Raw genomic sequence first — 15,514 nt, 5'->3', positions numbered from 1 at the left:
CTGTTTTACTTTTGGGGAGTGTAGAGAAAGAAATAATTTCTATTCTTTCCCTTAAACAATCAATCACAGTTTGAATTCTTACCCAGAGCATGTATTTACTTTTATAAGAAAAAGTGATCAATAAGAAATATTTCAGTAAAATCAATAATTGTATCGTATACTCTAAAATGAGTATTTTAGCTTTTTCCATATATTAGCAATTATATGTATTATGACATTGAATTACACATAATTTATAGAACTACTCCTAAGAAAACAAACATGAAACTTTTCAAAATCCTATTCTACCTCTAGGTGACTATAAAAGATTTAGATAAATGTAAATTATATATCTGGAGTTACGATACTCTGATTTTCAAACAGTTGTTAATATTCAAATTTAGAACATGCAAGTACAACAGAAAGGAAATGTATTAACACTTCACTATAAAATTTCCTAAATATTTGAGTTGCCCATTAAAGCAAGAAGTATATATTTTTTAGTACAGTGCATTTTTTAAAAAAGATTTTATTTATTTATTTGACAGAGAGAGACGCAGTGAGAGAGGAACACAAGCTGGGAGAGTGGGAGAGGGAGAAGCAGGCTTCCTGCTGAGCAGGGAGCCCTACCAGGGGCTCGATCCCAGGACCCTGGGATCATGACCTGAGCCGAAGGCAGACGCTTAATGACTGAGCCACCCAGGCACCCCTAGTATAATGTATTTTTAAGTAGTTCTGCACTTTACCAATATATCTATGTAGTTTTGAGTGGTAAGTACACTCAAACAAGTTAAAAATAATGGTTCAAGTAGAGAACAATTAAGAATTTCAGTTAATATTTGCAAAGAGCTTATAATCAATGACATGCCCAGCCTTTTTTTTAGTATACTTTTTATCACAAAAGGTTTCTGGATAAGAGTAGAACTATACATGGATGCAGGAGATGGACATATGGAGATAAGCAAAACGAGCATCAGGCACTCACCAAACACACTGAATTCAAACATTTAAAAAAAAACAACAGTTAATACAAATATAGACAAGTCCTGTACTCTTTTTTAAAAAAGATTTTATTTATTTATTTGAGAGAGTGAGAGAGAGCACAAGCAGGGGGAGCAGCAGAGGGAGAAGCAGGCTCCCCGCTGAGCAGGGAGCCCAATGTGGGACTCAATCCCAGGACCCCGGGATCATGACCTGAGCCGAAGGCAGATGCCCAACTGATTTAGCCACCCGGGTGCCCCTCTGTACGCTTTTTGAAAGATTTTTTTTAGGGGAGCCCAGGTGGCTCAGTCGGTTGAGCATTCAACTCTTGGTTTCAGTTCATGTTGTGATCTTGGGGTCGTGAGATCGAGCCCCACATTGGGCTCCACGCTTGTCGGGGAGTCTGCTTGAGATTCTCTCTCTTCCTCTCCCTCTGCCCCTCACCCCACTCGTGCTCTCTCTCACTCTCTCTAAATAAATAAATAAATAATCTTCAAAAAAAAGTTTTTTTATTGTGCTAAAATAATACATAAAATGAAAATTACCACTTAAACCATTTTTTAAGTGTCCAGTTCAGCGGCATTAAGCACATTCACACTGTTGTGCAGCTGTCACCACCATCCATCCATCTCCAGATCTCTTTTCATCTTCCCAAACCAAAACTCTGCCCCATTAAACACTTAACTTCCCATTCCCTCTGCCCCCTACAACCACCATTCCACTTTGTGTCTGTGAATGTGACTACTCTAGTCACATTCCTGTAAGTGGAATCATATGGTGTTTCTCTTTAGCAGTGTGAGTTTTCAACATGGCAGAAGACAAGAGATGAAAATGTTGACATGGCTTAGGTACCCTCTTCGACTTGATGATAAGAACTGGAGAGTTGTATTATTTGGGAATGGTGGTAAGATAGCTACATCTCTTTATAATGAGAGATGTAGGCAGTGCTTCATATACAGAGAAATCTGGTTAAATTACATGAAAATGAGTTTCAGGTTTGGTTAAATTATTATATTATAATAAATGACTTTACAGAATTTAAGATTTGGTATATGGTTTACTTAGAAAACAATTTGGTTGAAAAGCAATAATATCCCTTCTTTTAAAACTATCTTTAATAATTATAATGATTCTATAGTTCATGTTCTTTTTTTTTTTTTTTTTAAAGATTTTATTTATTTATTTGACAGAGACAGAGATAGCGAGAGCGGGAACACAAGCAGCGGGAGTGGGAGAGGGAGAAGCAGGCTTCCCCCCGAGGAGGGAGCCCGATGTGGGACTCGATCCCAGGACCCTGGGATCATGACCTGAGCCGAAGGCAGACGCTTAACGACTGAGCCACCCAGGCGCCCCTATAGTTCATGTTCTTAATCATTCTATCTACATTGTCTGAATAGAACCTTAAAGTAACTAGCAATATGTACTAAAATTCCAACCATTTAAAAAAGTATATATGAGAGGACAAGGCTAAAATGCAAATATGAACACTGTTCAGCTGTTACTAATAGGATAATAACGGGTGGTGTACTAAAGATGTCAGTTAAAGTCCCTGACATACCTATAGCCTCTCCAGAGGGAAAATTCTCTAGGCAGTCATACTTGGTACCATATCACCCTCCTTTCTTCTCATCCTGTCCTTACCCATGAGCATAGCTGGTTAGGCTAAGGATGGACCCCTGACCTGACCTGAGGATAGCCCATTGTCTATAAGACAATTGGGCATGAAAAACTGCCCCCAAAACAGAAGAGCTGCACCAGGAATTTGAATTAGAAAATGCAAAGAAAATGGGGCAGCTAGTAGTGAAAACTTCAACACAAAATATATAGAGAGAAAGGTCATAGGGTGCAATATGAACAATGCTTGGAACATAGAAAGCACTTAATAAATGTTTTTACTATTACATTCATCATCATTATCCACATGCTCCCACTGCTAGCATTCCTGAAATTTCCCTGACCCAAAATGCTCTTTGGTTACAGTACCTCTACCTGTTCCAGACAGATTATGGTTCTGATCCTTGGAATTCCATGCAGTACATTTCCTTTACTGTCTTAAATATCCTTTCAATAAAACTCATTTAAAACATAAATGAATTTAATAAAAGAAATATTTACAAATAGATTTCTTAGCTTACTATTAGGAAGAAATTTTATCATCACTAGAAATACATATAACCAGTCCCTTTTGTTTCCAAGTTACTTACTCAAGAAAAGCATTAAGTAAATCAATGGATTAGAATGTAACCATGAAAACAATTCTTGATGTCCTTAATCTCAAAACCTTGTTCAAAAATTCCCTTTCTGAAACTTTTCCTTCCTAACAATCACATCACTTGCTTCCTCTTTCCTTATCAGTTAAGTATATGATTCTGATTATACTTTTTTCTTTCTTTCCTTCCTTCCACCCTCCCTCCCTTCCTTCTTCCTTCTTTGTAAGCTCTATGCCCAACATGGGGCTCAAACTCAAGACACCAAGATCAAGAGTCACACGCTCCACCAAGTAAGCCAGCCAGGTGCCCCTTTTCTATACTGTTCTTTTTTTTTTTTTTTTTAAAGATGTTATATATTTTTATTTGAGAGAGAGATAGAGAGCACGAGCGGGGGTGGGGGGGGTAACGGGCAGAGGGAGAGGGAGAAGCAGGCTCCCCACTGAGCAGGAGATCACAACCCGAACTTAAGGCAGACAATTAACCGCTTAACTGACTGAGCCACCTGGGCGCCCCATCTATATTGTTCTTAAGTTGGGTTATCTTTTGTCTTTCTTGAAATTTGCCTCATCTCACCTATGAGTGTATGGACTCCAGAGAACAGGGACTTGTCTCTTCCATTTCTTTTGTGATGACAGTGGTGTGTACTGGAATGAGCAGGAAATGTGAAATAAGATAATATAGATGCTGGAGTCAAGCTGCAACTCTCTCACGGCCTACTTGTCTATTTGGATAAGTCACTAAACCTGGCTCAGGCCCCACGGCATTTTCTATAAAAAGGAAATGATGTGATTTTTCACTGTGCTCCCTTGACTGATGGATGGCATTCGTGAAGAATTTTATAGTTCCATACTCAGGCACATGCAGTACAACCCACATTCAAACCTAAAATTACTACATGGAGAGTGATAAAATAACAAAAGCTAATGTCAGACGGCAGAGGCCATCGGATCTGCATTTGTGGAGGGCATTTACCTTCTAACAGTTTAGCTTCAAAGCAGTGGTTAGAATTAGCATTCAAGCAACGGTATTTCATCACTTATCACAAGCTTTCGTAGTTTGCCCCTGGCCCTGCTCCCCAGCAAAGCAAGTCCATTAATCTAAAGTTAACTTGTCACCACTCACTGGCAGACTCTGAGCTTTTACCTGGCCACAGAAGAATGTGACTTCATATTTATAGCTCTGACATATATCAGATTTAAAGCAAAAATCTAATCTAGCTGCACTTGTGATTTCAGCTTAAACTCCTTCTCTTTCTCTCTTTCCCCCGATAATTTGACAAAACAAACAGCACAAATTAAACAAAAAACTTAATAGGTCACATTATTACTCTATTTTGTGGAATCATATCAAAATAATAATAATAATAATTTGCTTTCTATAAATTACCCAAGTAAAATTCAGGATTCTAACTAGTACATCTGAACAAGATAGGATGCTAAAAGTATCACAAATCAAATTCACTTACTTGACATTTCTGACGCAACTGTCGTAGTTCTTTTATAACTGGGGCTAGAGCTGACTTCTTTTCAGACACCAGTGAATTCAGCTTTTTTACCTGTCATTTAAACAAAATACATGAGATCTAAAAAAAAAAAGAATTCAAAAGAACAAAAATACTACACGCTTAAATGTATTTATTAAAGTGTTATATAAAAGAGTAAAACTGTAAATTACTTCAAAACCAAACAATGGGGAAATGATTTAGTAAATGTTGTTTCAGTAAGATGGAATAGCATTTAACTATTCAAAAGGTCAATTATTAAGACTGCAAAACATGGGAAAATATTTGTAATCTAACATTGAATGATGAAAACAAATTAGAAAGTTGCCTGTATACAACTACAATCATGCTGTGTTATTAAAAAATATGTAATTATGTAGATTATATAGTATATACATAACATGATGAAGTGATATTCAAAATACATAATAACCCAAGGATATAAGTAATGACCAATCAAAATGGACACTAGCCATAGAGACTAATGGGATCTCAGAGTCTTCTGATTTTTAGGAGTCAGATTGTAGTGAGATCCAGAGGGTTCTGGGCAAGTAGCCAATGTGGAAAAAAATAGGTGGAAGTGGGTACTCTGAGAGTCTGAGGCAGCAGCTAATTACCAATAAGGAAAGATTTCAGCATTTGAATGTCTGATGAAGCTGCCATCAGTGCATTCAGGCTGAACAGCAGCTCCAAATATGGAAAGATACTAAGTACACACACAAAAATGAAGTAATTTTATTAGTTAGTGTGGTATGATTTGGGAGAACTTATTTTTTATCTTAAATATTTCTTTAATGTTCTGTAACTTTTACACACTTCAAAAACCACAAAGATAAGGCAGGCATTTCAATACATAATGCTATAGGGTATTTATTAAACCCATCATGTTTCCTTGGAAAAAAAGCCCTACAAAATGCATAAATTATGACAAGTTGAACAACTTACTAGAATGGAAACATTCAAAAGAGATTGCTAAAGACGATGAAAGAATATAAAGTGAACAATGTGCAGAAATGAAAATTTGAGTGTTTCACTGAAAACAAAATACAAAAACATCTGCCTCTAGCTATACAATTAAAAAAAAAACTATAAAAAAAAAAGTGAAATCAGGGCGCCTGGGTGGCTCAGTCATTAAGCATCTGCCTTTGGTTCAGGTCATGATCTCAGGGTCCTGGGATCGAGCCCTGCAAAAGGTTCCCTAATCAGTGGGGAGCCTGCTTCTCTCTCTCCCTCTGCTTCTCTCCACCCCGCTCTTACTCTCTCTTTCAAATAAATAAATAAAGTCTTTAAGAAAAAAAAATCAAGTGGGACGCCTGGGTGGCTCAGTCAGTTAAGCGTCTGCCTTCGGCTCAGGTCATGATCCCAGGGCTCCTTGCTCAGCAGGGAGTCTACTTCTCCTTCTGCCTGCTCTGCCTGCCGCTCCCCCTGCTTGTGCTCTCTCTCTCTCTCTCTCTGACAAATCAATCAATCAATCAATCAATCTTAGGAAAAAAAGAAAAGAAAGAAAAAAAATCAAGTGTAATCACCATTTCAGACATGTCGTCAAGTGTTCGGCCTTTCATCTCATCAACCTCAGTCTTCAGTGCAGATACCCTTTCTAGCTCTTCCTGGGTGTAACTATATCCAGATATACCCTTTTTCTCTTCAATAGTTTGCTAAAAGTAAAGAATAAAAATAGGTGTCAAAAATGGGGTCCACAAAATGGGTGTTAAAACCTCGATGATTCCATAAGAAGTATACATATTTGATATATAACAATAAAGTTATAAATAAAATAAATTAGCTTAGAATCATAAATAATTTAATAATAAATTATAATTTAATGATAATTACATATCTTTATAGGTTATAAACTTGCACTAAATTTTACTTTGGTATCCTTGGGTGCACAGTATTTTTAATTTTAGCACTCAATAAATATTTGGTGACTGAATGAATTCTCAAGTGTACAATATATTTGCATTCACTCACCCATCCAGTATTTATTATATACCTAAATGTGCTGAGTATAGTTCTAAGCACCAGATATACAGCAGTGAACAAAACAGGAAAAAAAAAACTTCCCTCACAGAGCTTACTTCTAGTGAGAGTAAACAAGCAATATGTAGACAAATAAAATACATAGAGTGTGAGGTGAAAATGGGGTTGGAATCTTAAACAACAGGGTGGTTAGAGAAGGTCTTTCTGAGATGACGACATCTGAGCAAAGCCCGAATGAAGTGAGGGAGCAAGTCATACAGATATCCAGAGGATCAGCAAGTGAAAAAGACATGTCTTTCCCAAGAAATAGCTAAGAGACTGGTGGAGCTGAAAACGGAATGAGAATGAGGTTCGGGGGGAGGGATCATACAGGACTCATATGGTTTGCTAGAACAGTCTCAGTTAAAGTCTATTGTCCTTTGCATTTTCTTTTTCTTTTTTTTTTTTTTTAAAGATTTTATTTATTTATTCATGGGAGACAGAGAGAGAGAGAGGCAGAGGGAGAAGCAGGCTCCCAAGGAGCAGGGAGCCCGATGCGGGACTCGATCCCAGGACCCCGGGATCATGACCTGAGCTGAAGGCAGACGCTTAACCATCTGAGCCACCCAGGCGCCCTCCTTTGCATTTTCAAATGTGTCCTACTTCAGATGATAAATTACATGGTAACTTTATTTTTAGGCCAATGAAAGAGCTTCGGCTTATTTTAAATGAGATGGGAGGCTTGTTGGGTGGTTCAGAGTAAAGGAATTTTTAAATAGCCACTTTAACATCTGTGCTGAGATCAAACTGAAGAGGGACAAAGGAAGCCAGTTAGAAGGTTACTCCAATAATTCAGGTTAGAGATAATGGTAGCATGAATCAGATGGTGGTGGTAGAGGTAATGAGAAGTGGTTGTATATCTATTTTAAAGGTAGATCCAACAAAATATTATGACAGATTAGATGTAGGGTGTGAAGGAAAATGAAGGGTAAAGAATGACTAAAGTTTCTGGCCTGCAGAACTGAGGGGATGGAGCTGCCATTTGTTGAAATGAGAAAGACTCGGTAAGACCAGGTTTGAGGGAGTAATGAAGTTCAGAAATATAGTTTTGCGCATTTAAAAGATTCAAAATGTCTAGTAGATATCCAGTAAGAGGTCAAGATGTTATACGTATAAGACTGGAACTTGAGGAGAAAGCTAGGCTAGAGATACAGAGTTGGGAGTTGTCTGCATAGAGAAGGTCTTTAAAGCCATGAGACAGGATAAGATCACCAAGGGAGTGAAAGAAGAGAAGAGATCCAAGGGCTAAGCCTGAGGAACTCCAATTTTTAGATCTTGGAGAAATGAGAAGAAATCAGCCACAGAGTAGGAATAGGAGTGCTAGTACGGGAGAAAAACAAGGAGAGTAGTTTACTAGAAGATAAGTAAAGGAAGACGGAGTGATCGACTATGTCAAGCACTGCTAATAGGCCAAGTAGGAAAAGGGCTAAGAAATGCTCACTGGGTTTAGCAGTGTGAGGTACTGGTGATCTTGATAAGAGAAATTTTGGTGCAATGACCTGATTGGAGAGGGTTCAAAACAGGATGGAAGAACCAAAAGGAAAGAAAGAAAAGGAGAGAGGGAATGGAAGAAGAGTTGGAATTTGGGGCTGCCAATAAAACTGACACTCCTGAGAAAGGAGTAGAGGGAACTATAGAGTATTAGCCCAAAATTCTGTATGCAATTTCCTCTTTGGGCATTACCAAATCCTCAGCTGTGCACAGGGAAGGTAAGACTCCTAGTAGCCAAGTGGAAATAATTAGATGGGTGACTAAAAAACTGGGCAAAGACTTCAGTATCTCATAGTGCTACAGAGAGAGAGGTAGGAATTCAAGACTACTCAAAGTGTGTTGCTCCAGACTATCAGCTGAAACCCTAGAAAGGCTACTCCTAAGGAGTCATAACCTAAGAGTAAGAGCCAGGCTCAAGAAGTATTCCTGGCAGTAGAGTTTCTGCCACAGGTATAAGGACTGCATATTAGGAGTAAGAGAAAAATATCAGCTTTAGCAAAACTGGATCAAGATGATCTATGAGGAAAAAAAATCAAATGTTCTTTTAAGGAAGGAAATGTTTCCAGAGCCTGACATTCAATAAAAAAGTACCAGATAAGCAAAGTAACAGGAACAAATGTCTGAAAATCAAGAGAAAAAAATTACAGATAATAGAAAGACACCCAGATGAATTCATCAGATAGGACATTTAAAATAGCTGTGATTATTATATTCAAGACAATAAATGAAAAGTTGGAGAATGTTACAGATAACTGGAATCTGTAAAATAAAATCAAATGGCAATTCTAGAACTGAGAATGGTAATAAGTGATATTCAGAATTCAATACATGGTTTACATAGCAGATTCGACACAAAAGATTAATGAATTAGAAGATGGCACAGCAGGAAAAAATTCAGATTAAGTCACAGAGAGCAAAAATAATGGAAAATGGGGGGGAAGGCAAAATGGGGTGCCTGGGTATCTCAGTCCATGGAGCAGCCGACTCTTGATTTCGGCTCAGATCATGATCTCAGGGTTCTGGGATTGAGCCCCACCATGGGCTCAGCATGAAGCCTGCTTAAGATTCTCTCTCTCCCTCTGCCTCTCCCCCTGCTCATGCTCTATCTCTAAAAATAAATAACTAAATTAAAAAAAAAAAGCAAAACCCATAATAAACATGGTAAATAGTGAAAAAGCCTAATATACATATAACTTTAACTGTAACACAAGGAAAGGAGAGACAAGGATGAGATTATAATATTTAAAGAAATACTGGCTGAGAACTTTTCAGAAACTGACAAAATACATTAAGGCCACAGATTTAAGAAGCTTCACAGACCCCAAGCCAGATAAATAAAGAAAAACTTAGGAAAATCATAGCAAAATTGCTGAAAAACCAAGGACAGAAAAAAAAATCCTAGCAGCCAGAGAATAACATACTACCCTAAAAAACAACAAGTAATAATTGAAGCCAGAAGCCAAGGAATTAAATCTTTAAAGTAAGTGCTGAAAGAAAATAACTGCCACCCAAGAATTCTATATTCAGTGAAAATGTGCTTCAAAATGAAGGTGCAATAAAGATGTTTTAAGAGTGGGCCCTAGGGAGCCCTGCAGGCCAGCTGCTGGCTCATAAAGTGGACAGCTGTCCTCAAAAAAAAAAAAAAAAAGATGTTTTAAGAAAAACAAAAATTGAGAGGATTTATCACCAGCAGACCTACATTAAATGAAATACTGAAAATGAAATTCCAGTAGAATAATGATGCAAGAAGGAAAAAGCCATGAAACAGATAGATAAATCAAGAATAATATTAAATACAATAATATCATGTGGGATTCAAGTGATATATAGAACTTAAAAATATATATCCACAATAGCACAAAATATGAGAAAGAGGTAAATGGAGCTAAAGTGTTATAAGTTTCTTTCATCACCCAGGATATAATAAAATAGGAAAGACTGTAATCAGTCAAAGATGCATGTTATAGTTTCTGGCATAAGCAGAGGAGAAAAAGGAATGAAGAACTGATGGAACAAATAGAAAACTTTGAAAAATCAGTAATTACATTAAATGCAAAGAGATTAAATTCTTCAGTGAAAAGACAAAGATTGCTGGATAGAACTAGAGTGCATAATGCTAAGCAAAATAAATCAGTCAGAGAAAGACAAATACCGTATGATTTCACTTACATGTGGAATATAAGAAACAAAACAGATGAACACAGGGGAAGGGAAGGAAAAATAAAATAAGATAAAAACAGAGAGAGAGGCAAACCGTAAGAGACTCTTAACAATAGGGATCAAACTGAGGGTTGCTAGAGGGGAGGTAGGTGAGGGAATGGGGTAAATGGGTGATGGGCATTAAAGGGGGGCACTTGTAATGAGCACTGGGTGTTATATGTAAGTGATGAATCACTAAATTCTACCCCTGAAACTAATACTATACTATATTTAACTAACAATTTAAATAAAATCTTGGAAGAAAAAAAAAAGACAAAGATTGCCACACTGTATAAAAATATAAAGCTAACTATATATTTCATTTTTTTTTAAAGATTTTATTTATTTATTTGACAGAGAGAGACACAGCGAGAGAGGCAACACAAGCAGGAGGAGTGGGAGAGGGAGAAGCAGGCTTCCCGCAGAGCAGGGAGCCCGATGTAGGGCTCGACCCCAGGACCCTGGGATCATGACCTGAGCCGAAGGCAGACGCTTAACGACTGAGCCACCCAGGCGCCCCCTATATATTTCATTTTTTTAAAAAGATATTATTTATTTGAGAGAGAGCGAGAACACAAGCAGCGGGGAGAGGAAGAAGCAGGTTCCCCACTGAGCTAGGAGCCCGAAGCGGGGCTTGATCCCAGGACCCTGGGACCATGACCCAAGATGAAGGCAGACACCCAATGGACTGAGCCACCCAGGTACCCCTATAAAGCTAACTATATATTTCTTATAAAATATATACAATAATTATAAAGATGGAGAAAGGTTGAAAGGATGCAAAAGATATGTCTTTTAAACATTAACTAGAAGAAAGTTTGTGTGGCTGTATTAATAACAGATAAGTATATTTTAAGGCAAAAGATATTATGAGATTTAAAAAAAAGTATATTTCCAAAAAAAGATTAAATAAATAAATAAAAGTATATTTCCTAATTATCAAAGGGCCAATTTAACAGGAAGGTAATGATACTAGATTTGTATGGACTAATAACATAATCTCAGGATATTTGCAGTGGGTGCTCTGTCCTGATCTGCTTAGTGGGCCAGTGTACCTATCCCTTAGCTGTTGTGAGAATTGGCTGTTAATGGCTTACAGCTACCCCTTCTTCAAAGTGTGCCCTTGGCTGAATAAGAACTGTATCACACCACCTCCTGGCTGTGGGTAAGGGTCCACAGCACACGAGTGACTGACAGTGGGGTACAAAAAGGTAATTTTCTTACCTAAAGATGAGACTAACTTTGTGATGCAATTTGTGTTCTAGAGCTCCCCGTGGGATCAGACTGAAACTGGACTCCAAATGAATCCACTTTTCATCACTACTTAATTCTGGTTCCTTCCCTTCCTTTCTCCTAAGAGCACTCTCTGACTTAATCACGTGAAGAAGAAGAATTCTTGTTTCAGGTTCTGCTTCTAGAGAACCTGACAAAACTATAAAAATGGGCTTCTAGAGTGGGATCACTCACTGAATGAATGGAACTGAAGGGTCCATCACTGGTGGCAGGGTGAATACTGTTAGCATGTTATAGCAGTGCAATTGCTAAGACTTGTGGTGAACTGAGGCAGAGTATAAGTGGAAGGTGATTGTAGTGGTCATGAGAATGGACTGCTCAGATCTCCTTCGGGAGAGCCTGCTGAAACGGACTTCACTGACAGCCAGAACTGCTCCCCTCTGGATCCACCGTCATGTTCCTACCCAGCCCGCGCTTCCCCCGGGCTGCTCCTCGCATGACTGAGCATGGCAACAGTACTAGTGCTGGCCTGCTCCCGCCTGACAGCGAACTCCTCTGGTGGGTGACTGGCTCAGGAAGTCCCCCTCATCCGGACCAAAACTTTCCTAAAACTGGGCTGCAGTCTGAGGCTCTTCCTACACAATCCTCCTTCCTTTTCTCTCCCTTCATGGTGCCAGACCTGCATGAGGGCCTAATGGTTTTCTCTGCCTCCTCTTGCTCCCTTCCCTTTATCTTTCACTATATTTCCTCCAGCAATCTCTTGTACATCGAATCCCATCTTGGTGTCTGCTTCTTGAACTGTCACAGGGATGCAATAGCTGGTACAATGTTGCTGGTATTTGGGAAGTATGCAGAAATAATAACTAAAGGGACAATGGAATTGGGGTGGCTGTTGCTATGCTCCATTTATAGTTGAAGAGATAAAAGGACAGGCTCAAATATATTAATCATTAATATAAAGCAAAGTGATAAAGTCAGAGAACCTTCAAAGAAACCCTCATTTCCTATGGCTGAAGGGCAAAGGAAGCTGAAAACCAGGCACACAACTTAATTGTTAGCAGGATAAAACTTCAGAGAAGGCTGTATATATTCTATGACAAAGTCAGGGCTCTAAGAAAGGTTACTACTGAGTCCGGGATGGAATACCTGCATAGACTCACTTGAGAACCTTGAACCCCCCCAGATTATCTTATATACTCTGGTCAGTGGCAGATGGCTTAGCTTGTTGGTCAGGAGCCTGGGAGAATTAGGCACCAGGACTGGAAGACTAGGGACATGGAGGTCTGGGGAAGAGGCATGCAGATAGACTTACGGGAGTAACATACTAAGTGTGAAGATCTTTTCTCTTTTCATCATATGCTAATGGCCGCTAGGAGTGTCCAAAGCAGAAGAGAGCACTAAACAACCAAGTGGAAAGGATGATTTGGACAGGAGATGTCAGGCACCCTCTGTCATTGGCCACCCAGTGCTTGGATAATGGGCTTATGAACAGAATGGTTACGCTGGCAAAGATGGAGGCTAAGCAAGGGCCAAATAGCATGCGCTCTCTCTTGCCCATGGCCATCTAGCTATTCCCACTGCCAAATGTCTGACCTGGCAACAACAGGGAGACCAACCCTGAGCTCTAGATATGGAATCATACCTTGAGGAAACCAATCATCTTTCTGCCTTGAAAAGGGCAACATTTCATCCTGACCTGGACTGACCCAGATTCTGGGTAAGTATTTGCTTTTCTTGCCCACAGTGCTTCAGCCAGCATCCCTATCCAAAGGCTCAGAGTATCTGGTCTACTGATATGGAATTCCGTATAATATCACTCAGACCATGGGATTACTTTATGGCAAAGGATATGGTGGTGGACACATGACCATCGGATTCAGTCACCATCCATCCAGGAAGCTATTACCCTGATAGACTGGTAGAAGGGCCTTGTGAAGGTACAACTAAGGTACAGCTTAGAGTTGATGGCCTGTGAGGATGAGTTCTATTCTTCAGGATGGATGGAGTATACATTTTAAACCAATGCCCACCATTTGGTGCTGTGTTGCACACACAAAGAATCCATGGGTCTTGGAACTACGGAATGAAAGTATGAGTGTCACCACTCACGAGGATGCCCACTTCTCCACTTAGGGAATTATGTTTCCCTTCCGGACACCTTTAGGCTCTGTAGGTGTAGATGTTCTGGTTTCCAGAGTGGGCATGCTTTCACCAGAAAGCACATTACAAGGCCTTTAAACTTAATGCTCTGGCTACCATCTTGTCACTTGGGTTCCTCATGCCTGTAGACCATCAGGCAAAGAAAAGAGTTATTATATTGACAGGACATCATTATGCTATACAAATGCTGCTATATAATAAGGGCAGATAGGAATATATTTGGCACTCAGGTGACCCATTAGGGCATATCTTGGTACTCCCATGCCCGGTTTTAACAATAAATGAGTAAGTACAGCAACCACAGTCTGCTAAGGTCATGGTTCCTAGAGTCTCACACCTCTTAAAGATGAGGGGCTGGGTCATTCCACCAAGAAAGTCACTTAGACCAGTGAAGGTGCTAGCCAAACATGAGGGAAATCTAGAATGGTAAAGGAAGAAGATGTTGAGTATTACTATGCCCTTGGGACCAAATGCAGCACTGAGAGTTTTCATTTGTCCTATTAACCCTCCTCCTACAAATTTTCCTAGAAATTGTGACCAACTAGAATCCTGTAGAAGCTATACCTAAATGGAGTCAATTTAACATGAGAAACAGGTAGATCCCAGCATTACAAGGGATGGATTGTAATGGATGTTGTTGGTGCCTCACTCAGACCTCATCTGCAACCTGCCATGAGAGTTGTTGATTGCTAAAGGTTCACAGTTGCCCCCTTCTCCAGAGAATGCCCTCCCACTGGGCTAGGAGGTTACATCCTGCCACCAGCCACTGACTGACCGAGATGGGAGTAAAAAGGCCAGCCCCTTTGCCTCAAGATGGAATCAACTTCACACTGCAATCTGACCTCCAAAGTTCCTCACAGAATCAAAATGAAGCTGTCTAATCAGGACTACATCCTTGCTTGGCTCTTTGCTGCTGCCCTATCTGCTTCCCTCACTCCCCTTCTTCTGAAGGCACTCCCTCCCTCAATAAATCACTTGTACAAAGTATTCCCTCTCAGGCTCTGCTCCAAGGAACCCAACTTAAGAAAAAATGTAAAGAAAAAACTGATGGAACTAAAAAAAGAAGCAGACAAAGCAATAATCATAGAGATTTTAACACACCTCTCTCAATAACTATGGAATAAGCAAACAAAAATCTCAATAGGAATATGGAAGATTTGAAATCATTTGAAGATAACACAGTTGACTGAACTGACATATAGAGAACACCATCCCCAACAACTGCAGAATACACATTCTTCTCAACTGTGCTGGGACAATTACCAAAAGAGACCATTTGCTGGACCATAATGCAATACTCAACAAATTTCAAAGGACTAAAATTACACAGAATGTTCTCTGGTCACAGTGGAAATAAGGTAGAAGTCAATAACAGAAAGGTAACTAGAAAATGTTTGGTTTTAAGCAACATTTGGTTTTAAGCAATAATCCATAGATCAAAGAAATCATAATGGAAATTGGAAAATATTTTTGAAGTGAACAATAACATAATTACTATTTATCAATTTTGAAAGTAGTGCCATTATGTACAGTAAATTTTCTATCTGAAGTTCCCTAGATGCAAACAATATTCAACAGCATGAGACACAAAGTTCATATTGCCAGCTAACCATGACTGGTTGAAACTTCATTCACATCCACCATATTAATGCTAGCTGGTAAACCAACATCCTGATGAAATAATTTCCCCATGGGTGAAAGGAACAAAAATCCAAATCAAGAAAACTCTGAGGAACTGGTG

At 39.1% G+C, this 15,514-nt stretch overlaps 1 protein-coding gene across 9 annotated transcripts in view; it reads right to left on the bottom strand.

Moving 5' to 3' along the window:
- The window catches only part of IFT81 (intraflagellar transport 81), a 182,113-nt gene that overhangs the window by 19,113 nt on the left and 147,486 nt on the right, over window positions 1-15,514 (bottom strand). For 7 of the 9 annotated variants that reach the window (XM_064578329.1, XM_064578328.1, XM_064578334.1 and 4 more), the window contains 2 exons: window positions 6,198-6,326; window positions 4,636-4,725 (listed from right to left, as the gene is read on the bottom strand). In XM_064578329.1, coding sequence (XP_064434399.1) covers window positions 4,636-4,725; window positions 6,198-6,326 — 219 coding nt within the window. The remainder of the gene's footprint in view (window positions 1-4,635; window positions 4,726-6,197; window positions 6,327-15,514) is intronic. The other 2 variants (XM_064578335.1, XM_064578336.1) reach the window with 1 other exon arrangement.

This window comes from Mirounga angustirostris, unplaced genomic scaffold, assembly GCF_029215605.1.
Source record: "Mirounga angustirostris isolate CCGP_5_RB_7025 unplaced genomic scaffold, mMirAng1.0.hap1 SCAF_14, whole genome shotgun sequence".
NCBI lineage: Eukaryota > Metazoa > Chordata > Mammalia > Carnivora > Phocidae > Mirounga > Mirounga angustirostris.
The sequence above is the reverse complement of the archived record's forward strand: the minus strand, read 5'-3'. Positions and strand labels throughout refer to the sequence as shown.